The sequence below is a fragment of the Sus scrofa genome, chromosome 3, assembly GCF_054392235.1.
Source record: "Sus scrofa isolate SSC_HxYL_T2T_F1_AM1 chromosome 3, Sscrofa_HxYL_maternal_Yorkshire_Landrace_v2.0, whole genome shotgun sequence".
Taxonomy (NCBI): Eukaryota; Metazoa; Chordata; class Mammalia; order Artiodactyla; family Suidae; genus Sus; species Sus scrofa.
The window spans coordinates 137,397,910-137,424,366 of record NC_139385.1 but is presented as its reverse complement, the minus strand read 5'-3'; the positions used below and the strand labels follow the sequence as shown (position 1 = coordinate 137,424,366).

The following is a 26,457-nucleotide window of genomic DNA, read 5'->3' as shown; positions in this document are numbered from 1 at the left end:
ATTGAGGGTTCGATCCCTGGCCTCTCTCAGTGGATTAAGGATCTGGCATTGCCATGAGCTGTGGTGTAGGTCCGAGTCCTGGCTCGGGCACTGCTGTGGCTGTGGTGTAGGCAGGCAGCTGAAGCTCCAATTCGAACCATAGCCTGGGAACTTCCATATGCCACGGGGGTGGTCCTAAAAAGACAAAAAGACAAAATAAAATAAAATAAAATACTGCACCTATTGTAGGTACTAAGGACGTGAGTAATGTAACTTTCTAGCCTTACGTCTATTTCTCTGTTTTCTGTCATTATTTCCTGCTATTTGTCATTTAAACACGTCATATGACATACGTAAGAAGCGCTCCTGTTAATGAGTCAACCTTAGGCAGAATGAAGCGGGAGGGGTTCCTTCATTCCTGGAGAGTTTAGCAGCCAGCAGACACTTGGGGTCATGGATTTTCCTTTTTTCTTCCTGCCTGTGGGAGCCTTTAATGAGAGTGTTTATTCTGATGGTTGTTCTTTCGTTCCAGGAGCTTGGGAAACAGGTGGACAGGATAGGTTTCTGTGAGTTCCAGGCTAGGGCACCCGTCCACGTTATACTCGTGTCTAGTCAAATGAAAGACTTGGCACATTGATGGCTCTCTGGGGAGGGGGGGACTGGCCTCTGAAGGGCAGAGCTGTCAATGTCCCGCCTCTGAGCAGCCGCCGCCAAGGAGCTGGCTTTTCCTGAGCCTTTGGTTTCTGAGCAGTGGGGGAAACAAGAAATAGTGCAGTAACTGGGTCATTCTGACCTAGAACCCAGCAAAATGCTTCTAATTACTGCGGCAGACAGTGATGAATCATACCTAAGCAGGCTCGCTGCCTTTTCCATCCAACGGGCTCAGAATCAGACGCATTGTTTCGTGGCCAGTGGAACATTCGCTGCAGCTTCTTTGGATGTGCGGGGGGAGAGGCGTTTGCACATCTTCCCAGCGTGGGGAGCCGCTGCTCGCCCGCAGCGGGGAGGGGTCTTCGTGTTCTCAGGGCTCCTTCGTAGTCACGTCCATCACGGGGCCACCACCATGAAGCTGCCTTTCTGGAGCCCCGACTCTGGGGCAGGTGGGGAAAACGGTGCTCTATGGTCCTGGTATCACGGGAGCCTCCCAGCAGCCTTCTGCCAGGGGGGATTATTATCCTCCTTTTGCTGGGCAAACAGGCTCTGGGACGTGAAGCCACCGCCGTGCCCAGTGGATGTGAGCTCAGCACCCAGCCAGGGTGCAGGGACAGGATGAACGATGCCTCGGAGCCAGTGGGAGGCAAAGGCAGACCGGGAACCTGGCCCCCGGGAGGTGCCATACCTCCCAGATGTTCCGTTTTGCAATGTTTGAGCGCCACTGGGAGTAGCGGTGGGGGAGGAGAGGGGAGGGGACATCAGTGTCGGCAAATAGCAGGACACGGGTGAGAGCCTAGCGCTGTGACCTGGAAAGAGATCAGCCTGACTAGTCCTCAAAAAAAAAAAAAAAAGGGAAAACACTTAAGGATCCGTCCCTGCGCTCAATACCTTTGTTGTCCATTATCTCCTGTAAAGCTCCCCAGGCCCCTTTGAAGTAAAGCCTTGTTAGCTCCGTTTGTGGGGGAGGGGACTGGAGCTGCCCAAGGTCACACAAGGTCACACAGCACCGGGTGAGTGAGGGGCTGGGCTGGAAACCCAGGGCCAGCGTCCCAGCTTCTCCATGACTCAGCTGCCTTCCTGTAAACAGAAGCTAGGAACGGAGTCTGCAGTATTTGTGCCTGCATTTATTTGGTGTTTGATGGAAGGGACAGAAATCCTGGTGTGATATGCTGATGTCTTTTATACGAACAAACCCAACAACTGGCCCTATCCCAGGGAGAGTTTCCAGCACGGTCGGTGCCGGGAGGAGGCCAAGCAGGAGAGGAAAGTCTTGGGATGGCCAGAAAAAAATGAGCTCGGACAAGGAGGAGAATTTCACTTCGTTGGAGAACTTGGATGAGCCAGGCCTGAGGACCATCTTGATACGAGGCCCCGAAGCCCTTCACATTCTTTGTAAAAAGAATTTCTTGCTTTGGAGTTTCCGCTGTGGTGCAGCAGAAACGAATCCGCCTAGGCACCATGAGGTTGCGGGTTCGATCCCTGGCCCCGCCCGGTGGGTTAAGGATCTGGCATTGCTGTGAGCTGTGGTGTAGGTCGCAGACGTGGCTCGGATTTAGTGTTGTTGCGGCTGTGGTGTAGGCTGGCAGCTACAGCTCTGATTCGACCTGTAGCCAGGGAACCTCCATGTGCCGTGGGTGTGGCCCTAAAAAAAAAAAAAAAAAGGAACTTCACCTAGAAGTGCGAGGTAAGAGGAGTTTTGCATATGGAAGTGGTCATTGGAAGGGTTGCAACTTGTGCGTTATTAGGAAGTAGAGGAAAGAGAGGGAGAATCCTGTGGAAAGTTCTTTCTCATTCTTTGTTTGCGACCTACACGCAGTTCATGGCAACGCCAGGTCCTTAACCCACCGAGCAAGACCAGGGATTGAACCCGTGTCCTCATGGATGCTCGTCGGGTTCGTTAACCACCGAGCCACAAAGGGAATTCCAAAGAATCCTATGGAAAGCTTGAACACCGGCTGTGGATGGGTGTGGCTTATAACAGGTTCAGCAATCAGAGGTAGCTGGTAGGTGTTTGAGGTATGTGGTTTTGTGCATATTCCAAACAGCTTGCTTCAGCTGGATTCCCGTTTTCTGCATTCCCCTTAGTGTTTCTTGCAGAGGAAGCCATGCCTAAAGGCACTGAAAATTCACAAAGTGTCCAAGTTGCTCTCTAATGTACTAATCTGTTGCTGCAGATTTGTGGTTTAAAAAGAAGTTTTGGAGTTCCCTTGTGGCACAGCAGGGTAAGGACTGGGTGTTGTCATTGCTGTGGCTTGGGTCATTGCAGTGGCATGGGTCAGTCCCTGGATTGGGAACTTCCATATGCTTCAGGTGTGGCCAAAAACAAAAGCAAAAGGCCCCAAACCCCTCAAAAAACAAGACAAAAAAAAAAAAACAAAAAACAAAAAACAAGCATCATAGCAACACGGGTGGGAGCAACACCACAGAAAATACATATCAAAATGTGTGTGGCCTCCACTCCCAAGCCTTTCCGCTTGGCTCTCTAGTTGCCGAGCAGTCCCTGCCAGAGGCTGAATGTTTGCGTCCTCCCCAGATTCATGTCTTAAAGCCTAACCTCCAAGGTGATGGTGTCGGGAGGTGGGGCCTTTGGGAGGAGATGAGGTCAGAGGGCGGAGCCTTCAGGAATGGGATGAGTGCCCTTTTATTTCCTTTTTTTTTTTTAAATTTTTTTCTTTTTTTTATTGCTCAATGAATTTATTACATTTATAGTTGAATAATGATCATCACAATCCAATTTTATAGGATTTCCATCCCACACCCCCAGCGCATCCCCCCACCCCCCAAACTGTCTCCTCTGGAGACCATAAGTGTTTCAATGTCTGTGAGTCAGCATCTGTTCTGCAAAGAAGTTCCGTCTGTCCTTTTTTCAGATTCCACCTGTCAGTGAAAGCATTTGATGTTGGTGTCTCATTGTATGGCCAACTTCACTCAGCATGATAGTTTCTAGGTCCATCCATGTTGCAAAAAATGCCGGTATTTCGTTCCTTTTAATGGCTGAGTAATATTCCATTGCGTATATGGACCACATCTTCTGGAGCCACTCTTCTGTCCATGGACATTTAGGTTGTTTCCATGTCTTGGCTATTGTAAACAGTGCTGCAATGAACACTGGAGTACATGTGTCTTTGCGAGTCCTGGTTTTCTCTGGGTAGATGCCCCGGAGTGGGATTGCTGGGTCAAATGGGAGTTCTCTTTTGAGTTTTCTGAGGATTCTAGATTAGGTCACGAGGGTGCCGCCTTCAGGGATGGGATTAGTGCCCTTTTAAAAGAGACCCTGCCGAGCCCCTCGCCTGTTCTGCTGAGTGAGGACACAGTGAGGAGACGGACCGTCTGAGCCAAGCAGTGGGCTCTCATCAGCTACTAAATCTGCTGGCTCCTTGATCTTGGACGTCCTAGCCTCCAGAACCGGAGAAATAAATGTTTGTTGTTTGAGCCGCGTGCCCTGTGGTATTTTTGTCTCAGCAACCTGAGAGGGTTAAGACAGTCCCTCAGCTCTTAAGCCAGTGGATGGACCAGGTCACCTCTAAGAACACCTCCTCTGTGACTTTTGAGTCTCTCAGTGAATGGGCTGGGTGACCAAGTATGCCCCCGCCACCCCCAGTCTCAGAAGATAATAATTAAAGGGTTTTGTTTTTTCTTTTTTTTTTAAATTCTTTAGGCATCTCTGTTTTTTCCTTTGGTTGCCTTGGTATCTTTTCTTCTGCTGGATGTTCTATTCATGCGTCGGTCCTGCTTCAGATGCCAGTGACCCTTGGATTTTCATGTGTGTTTAAGAAAGAGAAAGTCAGGTGTGAGTATTGCGTCCCTAGGGAGAGCTTGTGGCCTGGCAGATGTTGCTTTCTGGGTGCTCAGGACTGTATTGGCTGGTATTCTGGTGGCCTCTAAAGGCCAGACTGTGTCTATGTGAGCGGCCCCAGTTTTCCTTGGTTGACTCAATTTAATTGATTTCTGTCTTTTGCCATGAGTGCACGCCTGAATCCCGGAACTCTGCATGTAGCTGTCAGGTGGGAGGGTGGGGGGCCAAGGGCTCTGTATACAGGAGTTCAAAGAAGTCCCCTGTTTCCACACGCCAGAGGCTAGAGTCTGGGTGTCTGTAGCAACCAGCCTCCTCTAGATACTCCACCTGTATCAGCCCCAAATCTTCTCTCTAGTTTGCATTCGAGAGGTTCGCTAAACCTAAACAAAGACAGAAGTGCTCAGGTCTGTTTAGGGAGGTCAGGTCTGCCATGCAACAGAAGAGATGCTTGAACTGGGTTTTGAAGGATGAATAGGAGTTCGCGTCACGAATGACAGGGTAAAGCCTTCTCAAGCAGACAGAGCATAGCATCCACAAAGCACCAGTGACATGAGCAGTCAGCATCCCGCAGCTGTGGCAATACCATCCCTTCACAGTTTATGCAAGTAAAGTGCTTTGAAAAGCTCTCAGGGAAACATTTTATAAAAGCCAAGGCCTAGTTATTCGTAAACGGTGCTTCTCATGGTCTCCAGGACGGATAGAGACTTTTTGCTTTTGGAAGGTCATCTCTTCCAGCCGTTGTGATCACAAAGAAAAAGCCAGCATGCTTGGCTGCTGGGACAGTGAATCTTGTCATGTGCTTATCATATACCAGGTGCAAGGGAGTTGCCCAGGGGGAGCACAGCATTTGATATCGAGGAGAAGAGAGGGGTACACGGCAGGGAGATGTGTCAGCATCGAGCGTAGATTTGCAGATGTCAATTTGGAAGGAAGTCTCATACCAGCAACACCCATCAGAGCTGACCCTGGGGCGAGCGCTCTCCGCTGTAAGAACCTGAGTGTTATTTTCACATCGAAAGCCTATTTTGACCGCAGTGGGAAAGGGTAGTCAGTTCAAAGGTATTGTCACACAGGCCTAATGAAGCCAACTCCTTTCTTTGCTCATTTTCTCCTTGTGCTGATGATTTATGTCAATTTTATTTTATTTTGTTTTGTTTTATTTTATTTGTATTTCAAGTCCATACCAGAGACATGTGGAAGTTCCCAGGCTAGGGTTTGAATCGGAGCTGTAGCCGCCGGCCTAACACCACAGCCACAGCCACACAGGATCTGAGCCGTGTCTGCAGCCTACATCACAGCTCATGGCAACGCCGGATCCTTAACCCACGGAGCGAGGCCAGGGATCGAACCTGCAGCCTCATGGATACTAGTCAGATTCGTTCCTGCTGAGCCATGACAGGAACTCCCTGTATCAATTTTCAAATAGCAAATTATAGAAAAGATGAAAGAGGCATTAAAGAAATCTTGAATTCTTTCACTTAGAGTCAACCTCTGTAGATATTTTTCTTCAGTCTCTTTTAAGCATTTTCATTTATTTATTTACAGGTCGGAAGCTTAGTAATGATAATCCGTTACTACTCTGTAATAAATACTACAGATGCGCCATTTACTGTCCTCAGCACCCCCTCATATTCATGCCTGGAATCCACACAGCAACCCTACCAAATGGGTACTTTTATCCTTTTTTTCAGACTGGGGAACCCGAGGCCCATAAAGGTTAGGGAAGCTGCTCGTAGTCTAACCTCCAGTAAGTCAGGTTTCAGACTCCAGCCTGGGCCAGAGCCATCATCTTAAAAAACTCTGCTGCGGGCGTTCCTGTCATGGCTCAGCAGTAATGAATCCGACTAGGACCCATGAGGATGTGGTTCGATCCTTGGCCTCGCTCAGTGGGTTAAGGATCCGGCATTGCCATGAACTGTGGTGTAGGTTGCAGGTGCTGCTCAGATGTGGCGTTGCTGTGACTGTGGTGTAGACTGGCAGCTGTAGCTCCGATTCGATCCTTGGCCTGGGAACCTCCATGTGCCGAGGGTGCAGCCCTAAAAAAACGAAAACCAAAACCAAACTCTGCTGCTTTCTCTCTCTCGACGTGTCTCTATATAATACATATATATATGATATGACATCAGTGTGTATATATATTTCTCTTTATAGTTCTCTAACAATTTAAACTCTTTCTGAAGCCGTATCCTACATAATATCTGTGTTGTTTAAAACCGTCATGCACACAGCCACAGGCAGGTGGAGACTGCAGGCTGCCTTAGGCCTTCTTTTCCTGTTGGTCATTTCTGTGGCGTCCCGTTTCCCACCATCACAGACAGCGCTCCGAGGACAGAGGGTGGTGGACACTCAGGGTCACCCCTCTCCAGTCCCCAGGGGTCCTCCTCCGACCTGATTTGCTCCCCCCGTGAGTGAAGCCACGTTTGCTTCCATTCCCTCCACCCCAGCCTGGCTCAACCTCCCCCGGGGCGCGGCCTCACCCGTCTGCGAAGGCGTGAGAACTGGTTTGGGGGACTGGGCCTCGAAACAAGAATAATCTTTGCTGCCTGGGGTGCCAAGAGTAATCCAGCACCTTAGCCTCTTGTCACAAAAGGTAGGTGACACAGAAACCCCTGATTGGTGGGCAGATCAAAGACCCTGGAGGAGTCCCCTGGTGGCTCAGCGGGTTGAGGATCTGGCGTTGTTGCTTCAGTGGTTAAGGTCGCTGTTGTGGCACAGGTTTGATCCCTGGCCAGGGAACTTCTGCTTGCCCCAGGTGCCGCCAAAAAAAAAAAATGTGAACGACCCTGGAAAGAAGATAAAAGTCAAAGTTAAGGGGAAGCTCTGGACACGAGCTGGTGTTTGCTTGGTTTGCAGAGCGGTAGACAAGACTGAAATCCAGGCGTTTCAGAACCAGCCCCTGTGACTGTCAGGGTGTCCTGGCCCGGGTGTGCTCCCTGCTCTTGGCCGGGGGTGGCGGTTCGGAGGGCCGCGGGTTTTCCCGGGTCACTGCCACACCTGTGGTCCCGCGGTGGCCGGTGGCGCTGCCCGAGTCCCGGGGCGAAGCCCATGCTCTCCCCTGACCCTTTGTTCCCGGCGCAAGAGGACGTGGTTCCGGGCCAAGTACAAAACTTTCATGTTTGAGAAGCCTCGGTTTAACTGCTGGTGGTTAGACCGACAGATTGGTATGTACCTGCGTGGAGAGCACTCTGACCCAGCAAAACACTTCAGTGCTAAGAAGACGGAAAGCTGTGGCATTTGCCATCTGACCCAGCAGGAGCCTGGGGCGGATGGAGCGCAACTTGGAAAGTCTGCTGCTGGTTTTTTTTTTTTTTTTCCCTGGCTGTTGTCGTAGCCTTGGGAGCATATACTGCCTTTGAAACCTTTCCTGCAGCTGACGTGTTGTCCCTGCCTCCCCGGGCAGGGGCTGGGGAGCTGGGGTGTCAGCCGACCGCGCACTTGGCGCTGCTGCTCTCGGGGGCATTAAGAGCTCCCCGCACGATCAAAGGCACAGCCTGGAGGCGGGAGGCTCAGCCGGTGTTCGTTCGCAGGTCCCTGTGCTCAGCCTGCTCCTGCTGCTCGGTTTCTGGGCCGCCTGAAATGACCAGCTTCTTATAAGGTAGGGGGTGTTCGTGCCCGCTTTGGGGTCGGAGAGATTGGCGCTGGCTTTTTGGCTCATTTAGAAAGACGGCCCTGGCCCCCGTCAAGCAGAATAATGGCAAAGCATTTTCCTTTTGCATAAGGTGCCGGGAGCCGTCAGCTGGGCAAATCCACTTAGTGAATTTGTTTCCTAATTTTAACTGTTGGAAACGGTAACGAAAGGGATGATAAATAATTCGTTTTGCACAAAGGTGGACACAGAAGCCGCAGCGTGGCCACTAGAAGTGACAGGCGAAGGGGATGGTCACACTCTTTGGAAGTTTCTTCTTCCCTGGAAACCTGCCTTTATTCTGAAGGGGCTTCACTCCCATTCAGTTCTCGGTGCATCGGAGGAGCGGGGACACCGCGTGTGCTTTGTTCTTTGGGGTGTTCTCTCTGCCACTGGGAGGACAGAGGTCTGGGAGGCGGCTGCAGGCAGGACAGCCCGGGTCGGAGAGACCAGTGGATGGGACAAGCCGAGCCGGCTTTTCTTCCTTAAACAACACCTGCGGGCGTTTACGAGCATCTTTCGGGGAAGACGGGAGAAATCTACATGAGAATGCTGTTTCCTGCCAGGGGGGACCTCAAAGAGTTTATAGGGGACCATCCTGCTGTCGGAATGTGTTTATGGCCACATCGTATACTCCTGCTGCCCTGCTGGGGCGCCGTGCCCACCCCTCCCACGGGAGGGAGGTCCCCCAGCTCGTGCTCGAGGAATGACAGGAGGTCTTGGCTCCCCGCCCCCACCGGAAACTTTGGACTCAGCGGACAGAAGTTCCCATACTTGTGTGTTGGCTGAGGGATTCTCACCTTTGGCTCTAGGGACATGGGAGGAGGAAGGGACAGGCGTTGGTGGCTGCTTAGACCTGAGCTGGAGTTTGGGGTGATGACTCTGGGTGGGACTGTCCGTGACCGTCCCAGAGGCCCTGCAGGGGGGCGTCGGGCTGTCTCTGAGAAGGGGACAGGTGTGTTTTGAATGCGATTCGGAAGGGAGGCAGATGGCAGAGGGAGGGGAAGAGAAGCCTGATCGGGGTGGCCGGTGGCTTTTCTCCCTCGTGGACTTGAACTCCGGCTTTGACTCCAGGGCGCGGCCGCTTTCTTCTCTGCCCTGGTCACCTCTCCAGGCGAGGCCGAGAGGAGGCAGAGGACAAAGACAAGTGGGTACCAGACCGCGCCAGGCTTTGCACGTAGGAGGGCTCAGCAGATGCTTGTGAGGGAACGGACGGCGAGCCAGGGGCTGGCTGGAGGGTCCCAAGCGGCTGGTGCGCAGGGCTCCTCGGACCTGCCCTGGCCCTGCCGTCCTGCCCTCTGAACAGTCGGATCCCGCCTGCTTAAAGTCCTTGCCTGGCTCTACGGGGTTAAATCTGAACAGGCTGGAAGGGCCTAGTCTGGACTGGCCCTCGGGAGCTTCCTGTCCCCTCTCCCCACCCCCTTGTGTTCCCCAGGCGCACGTGGGTGTCACCCACGGGGCAAGCCTGGGTATGTCGCCCACCGCTTGCCCAGACGCCTTTTCTTCTGTGCAGCCGGCCGACTTGGCCTCACCCCCCGGATTCCCCTCTTCCAGGAGGCCTCCTGAGATTGACCCCAGATAGAAGCTTCCACGCCCGTCTCCATTTCCTCGGAGCTGCCCTCTCGCCTACATCCCTGCTGAGGCAACCGCCTCGCTGCCTTGTTTACCTGTGCTTCCTCCCGACCTGTGGGCTTCTCCAGGTCAGGCACTCTGTGCATTTCACTTTCACCCTTAGCTCCCAGAGGGAAGGAGCCATGTCTGCCACGTATCCCAGTTAGCCTAGGGAAGCATGTATTTCAGGGCAAAACCATGGATTTGGAAGAGGGAGGAAGTTCCAGGCAGAGACCAGGCCTGGAGTTGTCCTCTTGTGGCTCAGGACAGGCCCAGCTGCGTGAACTTGGCTTGGGGACCTAGAAGGCCTCCAGCGGCGTCTTCTCTTTGAGGCTGGGGTGGCCCTGGCCGGAGGGCCAGCAGGGTCTGTGGCTGCCTGGGGTGATGAGCAGAGTCCACGGCTGAGCCTTTGTCAGATCTGCTGTCTGCAGACACTGTCCTGGGCTCCGTGGGGAATGGGGGAGCTGGGCTGCCGCATCCAGCATCGCAAAGCCCCCAGCGGGTGGAAGACACAGACGCAGCCCTCTGTGCTGTTAGAGGGAGAAACCCGGAGCCAGTGAGGGGCTGAGGGTGGCGGTGGAGGCGGAAGGGGGGCGCCCCGGACCTTGGCTTAAGTGTGAGCTGCAGGGAGAATGGGCACAAACAGGGCCCATGGGGCAGCCGTGTGTTCACCAGGAAAGAACAGAAGCACACATCCTGTCCTTTGAGACAGGAAGGGTGCCCCTCTGACCCTGCAGGGGATTGCAGACAGGCAGGTGAGTTGAGGGAATACCCGCTGCAGGGAGGTTTCAGCTACTGTAACTGTGACAGCCATGCCCTCCTGGGGCTGACATGAAAAGCTCAGGTGTGTTTTCCTGGTACCCCTGGGGTTGCCAGGTCTGCCAGTGATGCGCTCAGGCAGGACCACGTTCTGTTTCTTTGCCGTCCTCACTGTAACCTTGACCAAGGGGCCTCCGTCTCCCTTTCTGTCTCCCTCTGCCTCCTTTTAGGGGTTATTATCTGGGACCTGCAGCATTTATGGGAAATAAAGAAATGACCAGACTTAGTTCCTGTTGTCCGGGAGCTTCAACGGGGAGAAGTGTGTGGAAATCTGCCTGGGTGGGGACTTTGCAGTCGGTTTATTTATTTTATTTGTTTTTTGCTTTTTAGGGCCACACCTGTGGCATATAGAGGTTCCCAGGCTAGGGGTTGAATTGGAGCTGTAGCTGCCGGCCTGCACCACCGTCACAGCAACACAGGATCCGAGCCGCATCTAAGCCTACACCACAGCTCGCGGCAACGCTGGATTGTTAACCCACTGAGGGAGGCCTGGGATCGAACCTGCAACCTCATGGTTCCTAGTCGGATTCGTTAACCACTGAGCCACCACAGGAATTCCAGTTAATTTTAATTTTAGAGAAGAAGCTAGAATTTCTGAACATCAGTTATAGACCAACAGCCCTCCATACGTTGGTTCATTTAGCCCTTAGTTCAACTCTGGAAGGTGGTTCATGGTACCGTCATTTTACCAGTGAGGAAACGGAGGTTCAGAAAGCCTAGGTAACTTGCCCAAGGCCACACAGCCTGAGAGAGGCAGAGCCGGAAATTAAGCCCCCGGTGGTTATATTCTGAAATACGTGCTTTTTACTACCCGGCAGGCGGATCGTGAGTGCTTTGCAAGGCCCAAGTTTGGCAGATTGTTGGAAGTTAGGTGAGTCCCCCTTTATGGAGGGGTTTATTACCTTACACGTCAAAGGGACCTGCGAGGCCGAGACGCCTGCTGGTTTTGATCTAACCGGGCGCCGTGGCTGAGAACCGAGGAGCTCCCCGCCCCCCAGGCAGCAGGCGCTTGGGGACGGCCTGTCTGCCGATGGATTAACCCAGATCCCTGGGGGGAAGGGGGACGAGCAGGGGGCGGTGATGGCTTTATTTTTATGAGCAAAAGGCCGGTGTGCCACAGCCAGGGATCCGCAGAGCTGGGTGTTATCTTAGGCCGCGCGTTCCAGCCATTCCGGGGATGCGGTTGTTGGCAGGTGGGGGCTCTGGGTTTAGGCAGAGGTGCCTCGTTGCTTGACCGATAGAAGGCAAAGTGAAAGGGGCTCAGACAAGAGCGGGAAAAGGGTTGTGGACCCAGAGTTTAGCTGGACACAGACCTCTTCAGGGTCCCCAGGAAGTTGTCCGAGAGCTTTTTTTTTTTTTAAATTTTTTAAACATTTATTTATTTTTAATTTTTTGTTATTAGTATTTTTTAATAGTTATTTTTTTATTTGTTGTTATTATTATTTTTTTTAATAGTTATTGTCCATGAGCTTTTTAAGTGAAGCGGATTTTCTGCCTCTTGGGCAAAACTTTTGATAGTCTATTCTTAAAAAAAAAAGAGAGAGAGAAAGAAAAACAAAAAAGACCACTTCAAGGGGAAATCGGAGCTAGAATATTTTTCTTGGGAAGCACCGGCGTCTAATTTAATCGCTGCTTTAATCTCCAGGGGAGGGCCAGTCGGGCAGTGGGAGAGGCGGACACTGTCCAGGCCCCTGCTGATGGTTTGTTTGTTTTCCCTGCCTCTGGAAAAGCGGCAGCTCACCCCTCCCTTGGGAAGGGTCTCCCTGTCTTCAGGGAGCATTCTTCGAATGCCCTTCCTTGGTCTTCTTTGTCTGGCTAGAAATGTGGCTTTTTAAACGGGGCTTTTCATTTCCTGAGGCTCTCTTTTCTGGTCGCGGCAGCTCCCCTTTTGGGAAAGCACCATGAGAAAAGAAGCTAAGGCAGTCCCCTTCTCACCAAAAGTTTTGGCACAGCTGGACAAGGGAACGCCATGCACTGCCACCCCCTGCCAAAAAAGAGAACTTTTAACAAATGCATCTTTATCTTTTTCCTGGAACCAGGAAGTCCCTGGTGTCACTGGAAGCCAAAACTCTCTTGCTTCGAGCGGTGGTTGGCCAGTCTAAACGTGTTCCTAGGGTAAGACCTTGGTCGTGTCCCTTAATCTCATGCTGCCTCAGTGTCCGAATATGTAAAAATGAGAGCCGTGCTTTGTGCATTTTAGGGCCGTGAAAGAAAGGACAGGTGCAAGCTGAGAAGTAGCTGCACAAAATAGCCCAAATAAAGGACGACTGCTTTTTGGTTTTTTTCTTTTTGGGCCACCCCTTGGCATATGGAGTTCCCGAGACAGGGCTCAGATCCGAGCTACATCGGTCACCCAAGCAGCAGCTTCGGCAGCGCCGGATCCTTAACCCACTGTGCCAGGCAGCGATCGGACGTGCGTCCCAGCGCTCCCAAGAGGATGCAGGAATTCCACGACTGCCGCTTTGATTCTTTCGTAAAATGTTCTTGGGGGTTTTGTCGCTCAAGACAAGAGATGCTTTGAAGCCCCAGACTCAGGCTCTTCACCTGAGAAATTAAGATAATAACGCTTTTGTCACAGGACTGCCGGCACAGAGTAGATACTAAACTAATAGCGGTTTCCTTCGTCTTCCATTCAGACTCAAGGTCCCCCCTCCGATATAGGTGTGTATCTATCTACTGACATGAAAGCTGCATACATGGAGCATGGTAGATCTTGTATATTATTTATATTATAAAAAGCATCCTGAAAAATAATAGTACGATGAGCTCAAGCAGAGGTAAACAGACATTTTTGCATTTTCTTTTTTTTTGTTCACTCTGGACATAGTGCTGTGTGTGTAAGGACTAAAGTGGGGACTTTATAAGGTCGGTCACGTGGTTCAGGGAGTGACGATGGAGCCTTCCCTAAGGAATAAGCGCGGGGTTTTATGGGCTCCCAGGGTACCGACGAGAACTCAGCCCAAGAGGGTGTCTGGCTTCGGGTAGGCGTGTCTGCTTAAGTCTCATGAGGCCAACTTTCTTTCTTTCATTTAAAAAAAAAAAATTTATTGATGGATAGTTGATTTGCAATGTTGTGTGAGCTCCAGGTGTATGTAGTCGTGTGTATAGATGTTAATCCCAAACTCCTGATTTAGCCCTCCCCCATCCTTGACCCTCTGGTAACCATGTGTGTGTTTTCTATGTCTGTGAATCCAAATGGCATGATTTCATTCTTTTTCATGGCTGAGTAATATTCCATTGTGTGTGGAGGAATGCATGCCTGTGTGTGTGTGTGTGTGTGTAACACCACAACTTCTTTTATCTATTTCTCCGTCAGTGGACATTTAGGTTGCTTCCATGTCTTGGCTATTGTGAACAGCGCTGCTGTGAACATAGGGGGTGCATGTATCTTTTCCAATTAGAATTGTCTCCAGAGAGTTCCCGTCGTGGCTCAGTGGTTAACAAATCTGACTAGGAACCATGAGGTTGCAGGTTTGATCCCTGGCCTCGCTCAGTGAGTTAAGGATCCAGCGTTGCCGTGAGCTGTGGTGTAGGTCGCAGATGCGGCTCGGATCCCGAGTTGCTGTGGCTCTGGTGTAGGCCGGTGGCTACAGCTCCGATTCAAACCCTGGCCTGGGAACCTCCATATGCCGAGGGAGCGACCCTAGAAAAGGCAGAGACAAAAAAAAAAAAATGTCTCCAGATAAGTGCCCAGAAGTGGGATTGCTGGATCATGAGCCAAAAACTCTCTTTTTAGTTGTTTAAAGACTCTCCATACCGTTCTCCATGGTGGCTGCACCCGTTTACATTCCCACCAGCGCTGTAGGAGGGCTCCTCTTTCTCCACACCCTCTGCGGCTGACTTTCTAGCCTTGTCCTCTGGAAGTCTGAAGCAATACTGCAGCTTTCTGTAAAACTGGGAGATGTCTTATCACAACCAGAAAAAAAAAACCCACTAGAAGGTAACGGTAACAGGGGTTTATAACCCTTAAGCTGAGGGTGTCTGCGATTTTCAATTCTGCTCGTTTGAACTTGCTAACACTGCTTTTCAGGGAAGAGATCTTGGAGTTGGGCTTTCACTTCTGGGCCAGGCACTAGCTGTGTGTCCTTAGACAGGTCTCCCCACCTCTCTGAGCCTTAGTTTCTCCATCTGTAAAACAGAGAGAGAAGGAGGGAGAGAAGGAATGAGAAGGAATGACCAGACAGGACTGTCGCTAGGATTAAATTAGATGATGCTGGGAGATGTAGGGTAGCCTTTCTTTGCCGTTAGTCTGTACTTCACCGTGACCTTCAGTTGTTTCTACTGAGATTCTGTGAGACGTTCTGATGTTTCGCTGTCCATTTTTGTGCCTGCGTTTCATTTTTTTTTTTGGTCTTTTTAGGGCCGCACCCGTGGCATATGGAGGTTCCCAGGCTAGGGGTCGAATCAGAGCTATAGTCACCGATCTACACCACAGCCACAGCAACTCAGGATCCGAGCCACCAAAGCTCACAGCAACACTGGATCCTTAACCCACTGATCAAGGCCAGGGATCGAACCCGCAACCTCATCATGCCTAGTCGGATTCATTTCCACTGCGCCACGACGGGAACGCCCTCATTTGATTTTTAAAATGTAACCTTCAGTTTCTAATAAATATAAACATGCAGACAGTCTAAAAAATTAAATATTACAAACTTTAGAGTGAAAAACAGCAATCTCCTTCTCACCTATTTCCACTCCAGTGCTTGCCACTCAGAGGCAACCGTCTCTTGTCTATTTTGCTTTTCTTTCCTGGAATTTCTCTTTTCGTTGACAAATAATGACTTATGCTGCACTTTTTGGATTATCTCTAAACCATCTCTTCATTCTTACCGGGGAAGGGGAACTGAGTGGTCTCACGCCTCTTTCCACCTCCCCCGTGAGTACACACACGTGTGCACACACCTTTTTCCTTTCCCCTTCCTTCCAGAATACTTACAGGCTCATCTTGGAGACGTTGCAGGTTCGGTTCTGGATCTCTACGATAAAGTGAATCAGATGAATTTTTTGGTTGCTCAGTGCATGTAAAAGTTATGTTTACACCATACTGTAGTCTATTAAGTGTGCAATAGGCATTATGTCTTTAAAAATGTACATACCCTCATTTAAAAATACTTTTATTACCAGGCTAAGGTTCCAGCATCGTCACTGCAGCAGTTCGGGTCACTGCTGTGTGTGGGTTTGATCCCCAGCATTTGGAACTTCCAAATGCTGCAGGTGCAGCCAAAAAAAAAAAAAAAAAAAAAACAACAAACCTTTATTGCTAAAAAATGCTAACCACCATCTGAGCCTTCAATGAATCATAATCTTTTTGTTGGTGGAGGGTTTGAAATATTGTGAGAATTACCCAAATGCAACACAGAGACAGGGAGTGAGCAAATGTTGTTTTTATTTTTTTTAATTTTTCCTTTTTTATTGAAATATGGTTAATTTACTATGGTGTGTTAGTTTCAGGTGTACGCTAAGTGATGCAGGTATTCAACTCGTACACACGTGGCCCCCTTTGGGACCCAGCCCCTTTGGGCTGCTCAAGTTCTCACTGATTCCCCCCCTCCACCCCCACATTACTCTGTAGCACTTATGGACTGTGACCCTTTTTGTCACTTGTCATTTATGATCTAAAATTCACGTGAATGTCCAGATTTAGAAATGAATGATCTTGCACTGACTCCCAGGAGCTGTGCTAGGCCCTTTCACACACTCTGACTCTTTTACTCTCTCTAATGACCAGTCAGTCCTTCCAAGTGCCAATTGTACAGATGAGAATACTGAGGCCCCGTGAGTCCCACAGGCCTTCTCCCTTCTGCTACGCCAGGCTCCTGTGCATTCAGGGGAAGGCCCTGGTTCGACCGCCGTCTCCATGGTGACGGGCACAGCTTTGGAGTCTGTGGTTGAAGAGCATCACACAGCAGCCTTGGGAGGGAGTAGGCCAGGCCTTGGAGCGTAGGCAGGGGAGTGTGGTGTGTCGGGGTGGCAGGAGTCCCCGCAGCCTGCAGACAGGAGGACCTCCAACAGGAGACAAGCTAAGACACGGTGCACAGAGAGCCCGAGGGGGCAGAGCCCAGCCTGGGGAGGTCACAGCAGGTGCCCTGGTTCCGTGAGGCACTTGGCTTTTGAGTTTGACCCTGAGGTCCTCTTGTCTCTGGCTCCTTAGTTTCCCATCTGAGAGCTGCGGGTTCCCAACAGGCCAGCGAGCCCCCGCTGCGGCTCCATCTCTGCCTGCCCTGGCAGGTGCCTGGCCTGTGAGAGCACAGCCGGGTGCAGGTCCAACAGGACCAACAAAAAGGACTGCAGCGTTTCCATCCGATGCTCGTGGCTTCTTCCCCATCCTGGTCACCAGCATTCAGGGATGATTTCAAATGCCTCCTTAGATGGGCAGGGGGTGGGGGGGATTTTCTCCTTGCTCTTTGCTTCCAGACTTTAAAGCTTTGATGATGCTCAGGGGAGTAAAATTAAATGTCCGCTGTTTTTAGTGCGAACACCCTTCCATCGCTGCGCTGTCCCTTGTGCCTTCTCCCCCCGCCCCCCCACCTTCCTTCCTGCTTTCATTTCACTCCCATCCTCCCGCTCCGCACCCTCAATTCTCTTCTTTCAACAAGAGTTTTTCAGGTTACTTATCATCTTTGAGACTTGGCTTTGCCATCTTTGAAATGGGCTTGATGAGATCCCTCACGCGGCAACCAAGCTTGTTCAGCAGGGGTGGACGCCTGGTGCCTGGCACACGGGGCAGGAGCGGGGGCTCCCTCTTTATTGCTCCATCCGCATCAGGCATTGCTCTGCCTTAACGGTGGAGCGTCCTCTGGGCCAGTCAGCTGTCAGTGAGTGGCACCAGACCTTGGCCAGGGAGGGTGTGGATGCAGGAGCTCCACGGAAAATGAGCCAGACGTAAAGCTTCTTGCTGTGGGCATTACGGGCTCCAGACAAAGACCTATGGAAATCGGAGGCATTTGTGAAGCTTTCCATGGACCACCCTAGAACAGAACTCATGCTGGTGTCCCCTGAGGTCCCCCCCGCCCCCTGCCCCCGACGTGGCGGGTAATCCCTCCTGTGCGAATGGAAGTATGTGGCAGGTCCAGAAAAAAGGCAGCTGAGACGGCTCTGCAGCCGCTTCTGACCCAGGCTATTAGGTGGCTCGGCAGCTGACCCCTGTCTTTGAGGGGCCCTTTCTTTTTGTTGGGGCTAATTCCCGAGGCAATCCTCTCAACAGCTCATTTCCCCCAGGCTGTAAGCAGGGGCTGCCCGAGGGGCCTCCACCGCCGGCAGTTATTGCCACAAGCAGGAAGTGTTTAATGGTTTCCATTTATCTGCAGTTTGGAAGAAGGAAGGCCGGGCCTTTCTTGCAACAGAGGCAGAAAATCAACAGGATGACTCAGGCCCATTTTACCTGCAAGAGGGAAATCAGAGCTCCTGAGGGCCCCAGCCGTCCCATCTTGAAATCGCTCTGCCACCGACAGCACAAGGACGGGGGGCAATTTCATAGTGCTGTCGGCAAAGTCACAGTGATGAGTGGGCTGGCGCCAGTCCCCCATCTAGTGTGACTGGGCCTGCGTCCCTGTGAGGAAGCAGGAAGCTCCCGTCTTATAGCCTTACCAGGGCTGGCATCTTGTGCTTTTTTTTTTTTTTTCTTTTCTTTTTTGGCTGCCTCTGTGGCATATGGAGTCCAGGGCCAAGGATCAGATCCAAGCCACCGTCGAGAACTAAGCCACAGCTGTGGCAACGCCAGATCCTTAACCCACGGTGCCGGGCTGGGGATTGAACCGGCTTCCCAGCGCTCCCGAAACGCCACCGATCCTGTTGTGCCACAGCAGGAGCTCCTGCTGTGCTGTTTCTAAAGTAAAATGTCGCTTTGAAAAGCACCAGTCCAGGCGACATGAAATACACGATCCTGTAGAAGAATCGCGTCATCTCCTTTCATCCCATGACAGGAGTTTATTCGTCTCTTTTCTCAGATGATAGCGTATTTCTGAAAACCCATCCGGCACCTGTCACAAAGAAACCCTTAAATTTTAAAAGCAGAGTTTTTAAAGGCCATGGTGGTGGTGATCCGATAAAAGGAGAAATAAATCATATAAAGCAAAACCCCTTTCCCCCCAAATTTCGATTATTTAGAAAGGAAACCTGCATTCCTGGACAATTATTGGATCAAAAAGGGCATCAAAAGGGAGGTTATAAACCGCCTAAAAGGAGGTGAAAAGGGGAACATTTTACACTAAACCCAGGTGCCACAGCCGAAGAGGCACCCAGGGCAAGATCGATGGCCTGAAATATCGTCATTATTAAAGGAGGAAGATGGAAAATAACGCTGATGATGAAGTCATTTTAAGTTTGGAAAAAGTGGAGTTCCCGTCGTGGCGCAGTGGTTAACGAATCCGACTAGGAACCATGAGGTTGCGGGTTCGGTCCCTGCCCTTGCTCAGTGGCTTAACGATCCGGCGTTGCCGTGAGCTGTGGTGTAGGTTGCAGACGCGGCTCGGATCCCGCGTTGCTGTGGCTCTGGTGTAGGTCGGCGGCTACAGCTCCGATTCGACCCCTAGCCTGGGAACCTCCATATGCTGTGAGAGTGGCCCAAGAAATGGCAAAAAAAGACAAAAAAAAAAAAGTTTGGAAAAAGTGCAACAAATTAAGCCAAAAGGAAATAGAAAGAGGGAGATACAGCCAAAAAAAAAAAAAAAAAAAAAAAAAGAAAGAAAGAAAAAGAAAAAACAAAAACCAACCAAATAGAAAATAAACAAAACATTAGGAAAGATATAAATTTAAATGCCAGTTCTTGGGAAGGACTAAATAGAGCGATTTCACTGTATATCCGATCCCACAACACTGAGCAAACATCTGAACCTGCACGGAATGGACTGTCACCGTTAAAATGGTTCCAACAGCATTTATAAGAGGATTGGGTGAATGTTTATGTCAGATGGAAAGAGCAGAAGCATAGATTGTATCCTAGAGTGATGATAACCACGTGGATGCAGCCCTCGAGCTCCCTCCTAGCCCCAGGAGAAATAAGTCGAGAAAGAATACGTCGTTTAGAAGGATAAGCAGTAAGGTCCTGCTGCCCAGCACGGGGAACTGGAGCCAGTCTCTTGGGGTCGAACATGATAGAAGATCGTAGGAGAAAAAGAATGTATATTTATATATATGGATGACTGGGTCACTGTGCTGCACAGTAGAAATTGGCAAACGCTGTAAATCTACTATAATTTAAAAACATGTGGTGGTAAAGCACCCTATACCAAAAAGAAAAAAAAAAAGGGAGATGAGATGAGTGGTTGACTGACTCCATGTTTTTATGCTTAATTGGGCTTTATCCTGTATTTAGTAATTTCGATTTTATTGGAATATATCCTTTCATAATATTGCATGTAGTTCGAAGGTAGTAAATTGAACAAGAAACGAGGACATCAAAGTCTGACAGAGAGAAGGGAGTACTGACGGGAGCTCAGGGCAGAGGAACGGTGACGACCTCGTGTTTGCGGGCAAGCTGGTTACAAAGGGCCACATCTGTGCGATACCGTTCATGTGTGTCTGCACACAAAGTGCCTTTGTGGCTGCTTGGGGCCAGAGGATGGGAGACGTGGGGGTGACAGCTAAAGGGTAGGAGGTTTCTTTTGGGGGGGATGACAACGTTCTCAACTCAACGGTGTGATGGCTGCAGCACAGTGTGAATATCCGGAAAACAAAAACCAAAGAAACCCTTCGCATTGTACCCGTTAAGGGGGTGAATGCTGTGGTATGCGAATTAGCTCTTAAATTGCTGCCAAAAAAAAAAAAAAAAAACCCAGTGGTGTCTGAGAGGATGGAGACATAGTGATTTTCTTGCTGTTTTTCCACCCTCTTCTGTCATTTCCAGGTGCGATTCTGCATTGCCTGCATATTGGAAACATAATGAACTAAAACACTTTAAAGAGAGAGTGTTCATAAGGTCTTTTAGCAGAGGAGGCACAGATGGGAAATCTGTTAGCCTTCCTCCCGGGAAGGGGAGCGGAGGCCACATCCCATCATCCTGAAGTTGGGAGGTGGCGGGGGTGGTGGCTGGTTGTCACAGATCAGTGCATTGTCCGCTGCCCTCTCGTAACACGTGGCTCTGCGGCGCGTCCAGGGGAATAAAGCATCCTGGGTCTGGAGGGTCCCCCAAAGCGGGATCACCTGGCAGGGAAAAGCCGGGGTCTGCAGACCACTAAGCCGTCTCTCATAAACGATCCTCCTGGGCGGGAGACGCTGCCGGTGCTAAATGAGAGGAGGCTGTTCCCTCGATAACCTCCTGTAATTGCCCGCAGTAGCCGCAGCCCAGAGCCGCCCTCTCCTCCCCCGGGGCTGATCGGGGGGAGACGCGGCCCTCCCCTCCTTGTCCCAGCCGGGTTTCCTTCTACCTTCTACCGTGGGGCTTCAGGCTCAGGGTCAGGCTTTTGAACCGATGCTGAAATGCCGTGTTAAACAGCAGCCTCCTTCGTCTCTTTTGAAGATGGGAAACTCGTACGCCGGCCAGCTGAAGACCACGCGGTTTGAGGAGGTTTTGCACAACTCCATCGAGGCCTCCCTGCGCTCCAACAGCCTGGTACCCAGGCCCGTCTTCTCCCAGTTGTACCTGGAAGCCGAGCAGCAGCTCTCTGCCCTAGAAGGTAGGCGATGCGGTCGTGCCTTTCTTCCTGTGCAGGAATGTTCGTGATGCAACTCAAAACTTTCCTCCTCTGCTCTGGGGAGAAACCGTTGAATCTGGCCGGACAGAATTATTAGAAAGCTGCACAGGCATTCTTACGAGGCTAAAAACCAAAATAAGGTTCAGCCATAGAGTGGCAAGGGAGAAAGAGGTGGACAAATAGCAGAAGGAGAGAGGACCGGGTTATACTGTCTGCACTGGTTGGTATTTATACTCCTATTAAAAGGTGTGATGGTCTCGCCTGGATGAGTAAGACATTTCAACCTGCTTTGGACCCTGCTATATTTTTTTCTCTTTGGGATTCCTGGCCAGATCTTTGCCAAGGAGCGCAGATAGTGTGATAGCAGTCAGAGAGCCCTCTAGACGCTGTTGATAACTGAGAACATACCCTTATAAGTTTCCTGTGTTCCAGGAATAAATTATCTTCAAACACGGGGAGGGGGCGGGGGGTGTCACTTCCAGGATTTACTTAATTATCTGGGGGAACAAACTGGTTATTGTTTTCCGTCTGTAGTTTGGATTGTTTGTAGCTGTGTATTTTCCTATCCGAAGCCACCCAGAGCCACCCAGAGTGTGAGAGTCCCTGCTAAGGAAGTCCTCCTTGTCAGTTTGTCGTCGGCGTGGCGTCCCCCGCAGACTTCACTTAGCTTTTTGAAGTGAGAGAGGGCTGGGGTTGAATCCGACAATGTACTAATAATGAACAAAGCAGGCAGTCCGCCGGGTCCTGCACTTTGGGGTCATGATGTGTGTGTTTGTCGCCGGGCACATGTGAGTGTGCAGGGCTGGGCGTGGGGATGGCTTCACACGAGGGAGGGTGGGGCACAGAGGTCCCTGTGCAATAGCCACAGTTGCTTCTTCCAGAAGGGAGGCATGCCTCGTGTCACTCGTTAGAACGTCCTTAAAGAATTAACCTTGCAGATAGCAACCGGTAAGGCCCTTGGCCAGTAAGGAGCTGGATCTGGGTCTGAGCGCACACTGGATGGTGGTCAAAAGCCTGAACGGGGAGAAGCAAGACTTCTTCGCTTGTTCACAGCGAGAAACCCGTGGTCTCTGGCAGAGGAAGCGTTGCTGTGACGTGGGGGAGTTTGAATAATAACTGGGGGATTGTTTATGGACTGCGTTGTTGGCTAGCTGAAAAACTTTGGTGAAATACACATCAAAATGGGCATCCTTAAACGTCTTTTTTTTAAACATTTTTTAATTTTTTGCTTTTTCGGGCCATACCTGTGGCATATGGAGGTTCCCAGGCTAGGGGTCTAATCGGTGCTGCAGCTGCCGGCCTACGCCACAGCCACAGCAACGCCAAATCCAAGCTGATTCTGTGACCTGCACCACAGCTCACGGCAACCCCGGATCCTTAACGCACTGAGCAAGGCCAGGGATAGAACCTGTGTCCTCATGGATGCTTGTTAGATTCGTTTCCACTGCACCATGACAGGAACTCCCTTAAACTTGTGATAGTATTGAAAAGCTTGTTGCTAATGATGAATTCACAGTGCTAATAAGGATGCATAGTTTAGTACATTGGTTTTTTTTTTGTCTTTTTAGGGCTGCAGCCGAGGCATATGAAAGTTCCCAGGCTAGGGGCGAATTGGAGCTAGAGCTGCTGGCCTACACCACAGCCACAGCAAGGCGGGATCTGAGCCACATCTGCAACCTACACCATAGCTCACGGCAACGCCGGATCCTTAACCCACTGAGTGAGGCCAGGGATCGAACCTGCGTCCTCATGAATGCTGGTGGGGTTCGTTAACACGAACCACGACGGGAACTCCATAGTTCATTCGAATGGTACCTTACAATCTGCCTAGTGCGTTCACCTCCACCAGCTAATTGAATCCGGTGATTGAGATGGAAGAAGACGGGTTGGGAAGTTCTGGAGGCTGTTCCTCTGGGGCTGGGGGAGAAAGCCCTGGGAGTTCCCCGTCAGCTTTTCCTGGTGGCAAAGCTCCACAGGCACTACCTTTCCTGGGAGGCCCTCATCCCGTGGAGCTTTGCAGGCACAGCCCGGAGGCTGATGGGGCTGGTACCTCCTGTGTTGAGTGCAAGGCTCCCTGCCAGCCGTCGGCTGGGTGTTTTTAGCCCTCATGTTGGTCTGAAAACCAGAGCGGGCCCTCCCTGTGGTGTTTCCATTTGTCTGGCGAAGAGCAGAGAGAAACCCGCAGAGGTTTTATTCCTCTGGTGCTGAAAGGAGGCTGAGGGAGGCTTATGTACCTTTGCCACATGTCACCATCAGCCAAGCGCTCAGCTTGAGCCCCCGGCTTCTGCCTCATAAAACTGGGTGCAGAGGACGTGTTTTTTTCTGTCTGTCTGTCTGTCGGGGCCTTTTACCCTCTTGCTGTCCTTCCTTAGGCAGGAACATGCAGGATGATGCTGAGGAGCTGGGTCCTGGGGTAGCAAACAGCCCTCGATCTGTTAGCATTTTCGGTATTTGTGCGGGCTGTCCGGTTTTTTGTTCCTTTGTGTCTGGGTGAGGGCTTCCTTCTCAGGGGGACCCTTTTACGTGGTGTTTTATTTTATTTTAAAGAAGGCCACCCAAACCCAACCAGAGCAACCCCAGCCCTTGGGGATACGTTTTTATTAATTACACAAAGTGGAGATAAATTCCTGCGATGCCACTCATTCAGAATGTCATACAGTTTCTCCTCGTGGGAAGAGAGCAAACATTCACACGTTGAAAGGACCACCGCACCCTCCATGGGGCGAAGCGCTGCCCGGAGCCCCTGGGTTCCTGTGCTTTTATTTTCAGCGCCTTCGCTCCCAGTCATCCGCTTTCGTCTAAGGCCATTTGGCAGCGCTCGTCCTGCCAGGAGACCTTGCCAAACAGCCGGGTTTGGGCTGCCCCCGGGTCGGAGGTGTCCTCAGGCTCGTTCCCAGTTGACGATTCCATCAAAGGCCCGGGAACGTCTGACGGAGACCTTTGACCTTTAATCCTGCTTTCTGAGCGACTGGATTTTGAGCCCTTTCTTTGGCGTGCGGGGGCTGAAGGCCTGCCTCCTTCCTTCTTTCTCAGAGTCCAAATTCCTGTTCATTTGGAATTATCAGCATCATGTGCAGCATCTTCGTGCTCAGAGCTCCACCAGCCCGGCTTTCTCCCCGCTTCTCACTCTAGTTGTTGCATCCACCCTGAGCGCCCCCTGCCGGGGTGGGGGGAGGTCTCTGGCTCGCAGACAGGATCTCTATTTTGTAGCCGTGCCTCCTAGGCCACCCGCTGCACAGGTGGCTCCTGGACAGTCGGAGCCCCGTGGTGGCCTCAGCCAGCTACACTGCCGGCACCCGGGGGCTGGGCCTGACCCTCTGCCTCCTGCTAAACCCACTCCGTGCCCGCACTTAACGGCAGGAAGGAGGCATCTGAAGGAGGCTCTGGAGTTGATCCCTCTGTTTTGGTGATCTTCCTGGGTCATCTTTTTACAGTCTCCTTGCCACCTCTGTGTCCTCTAGAGTCGAGGGATGGAGACACCAGGGATTCTTGTTCATTTCCTGCTGTGACCTTCCCAAGGTCACAGGCCTGGGCTGGCCTGAAATGTTCGCTTTCTTCAGCCTCTTGTCCCTTGAAAATGGCACCTTTAAAATGATGGCCAGGAGTTCCCGTCGTGGCGCAATGGAGATGAATCCGAATAGGAACCATGAGGTTGCGGGTTCGATCCCTGGCCTCGCTCAGTGGGTTAAACATCTGGTGTTGCCGTGAGCTGTGGTGTAGGTCACAGACTTGGCTTGGATCTGGCGTTGCTCTGCCTGTGGCATAGGCTGGCATCTACAGCTCCGATTAGACCCCTAGCCTGGGAACGTCCATGTGCCGTGGGTGTGGCCTTAAAAAGCAAAAAATAAAATAAAATAAAATAAAATGATGGCCCCCATGAGGTTGTGTTTCCAGTGTCTCATGCTGATTAAATCACATCTGGAATGTTCCGTGCAACTCTGAGGGCCATATTTCCCTGCATAGATGGGCACAGCTCAAAGTGACTTTCCACACCCGCCTCATTTTGAAGATGCAGGGTCCGGCACACAGAGAGGTTAAGTAACTTTCCTGTGGCCACACAAACAATGGAGACCCAAGGACTGAAACTCGAGTTCCCAGATTCCTGGTCGAGCTCTTTCTGCTGCCTGTGATTTTATCATTCACTGAAAACCACGTCACCCACTGGATGGATGGAGGGTGTGAGAGCCACGTGAGATGCGCGTGGGAGACGTGGCAGCCAAGAGGCAGCCCTAAAGAAGGAGACAGAGAAACAAAAAAAGGAAGAAGCAGCCATCTCCTGGCCTAGCCTATCTAAGGATGCTTGTGACGACCTAATTTTGCTCAAAGAAATCTGGATGCTATTTATTAGATGACATTTAAAGACAGACAAGTTGAGAAAGACTTTTTTTTAACCCACATAAAAGAGGAGTTCCCGCTGTGGCGCAGTGGGATAGACGGCGTCTCAGGAGTGCTGGGACACAGGTTCCATCCCCGCCCGGCACCGTGGGTTAAGGATCCGGCGTTGCTACAGCCGCAGGTTAGGTCACGAGTGCGGCTTGGATCTCATCCCTGGCCAGCGAACCTCATATGCCTTGGGGCAGCCAAAAGAGAAAAAGAAAAGGAAGTTAGAGGAGTTTGGAAATTCATTGGTGTGAAAGCCTCTTCCTCTAGCAGGCTGGGTAGATACGGTGTAACTGTGCTCCGACCAGCCAGGCGCTGGCTTCTGAGCACATCTGCTGTGCAAGGCGCTCTGCTGGGTGCCCAGATTGAAGACTCAGCTAAGGGCAGGGGCCCCGATCGCCCGCCGGGAGCCAGGAGCTGGGAGGGGAGTGTGGAGAGGGAGGCGGGGGAGGCAGACAGAGGCTGTTTCATTGCCCAGACGACGGAGCTCACGCGTCGGGAGCCATGGGGTCTCCCTGGTCAATTCCTGGCTCTCCTGGCTGGTCCTACATTTGCCTTTCCTCCCAAAATACTGTTTCACTCTTTTAAAAAGTTGCCTCAATTTGTTGGGAGGGCCTGAACCTTTTCCGGAATGGCTTTTTTTTTTTTTTTTTAAAGTGAGTGGGACAATAAATTAGGGTGTGTTTGTATTCCTAGTAATATGTACATCTGTGTTCCCCTTGGGGATAAATAACAGCTTATAAATTTAACCCTCTCGCCTGTGTGTCCAGGCGGTTCGCACTGTGTCTTGGGTTCTAAACCAGGCGATGCAGTTGGTGGCTAGTGTGGCAGTTTGGGCATCAGACCTAACTGGAAATGTGCTGGCTGTCCTGCTTAGGGGCTGGTGGAAGAGCCGTGCAATCACCGGGTCTCTCTGGACCTCGGTTTTCTTACCTGTAAAATGGTCCCTGTGTTACCTT

General features: G+C 51.1%; 1 protein-coding gene across 5 annotated transcripts in view; it reads left to right on the top strand.

The window, feature by feature from the left end:
- Nucleotides 1–26,457, top strand: part of GREB1 (growth regulating estrogen receptor binding 1) — a 136,347-nt gene that overhangs the window by 43,185 nt on the left and 66,705 nt on the right. For 3 of the 5 annotated variants that reach the window (XR_014842552.1, XM_021087828.2, XM_085019963.1), the window contains exon 2: nt 20,944–21,100. Coding sequence is in view for 4 of the 5 variants with exons in the window: in XM_021087828.2 (XP_020943487.2) it covers nt 20,944–21,100 (157 nt within the window). In the remaining variant the exon portion in view is untranslated. Of the gene's footprint in view, nt 1–7,314; nt 8,025–20,943; nt 21,101–26,457 lie in introns of those variants that run through there. The other 2 variants (XM_021087827.2, XM_021087829.2) reach the window with 2 other exon arrangements.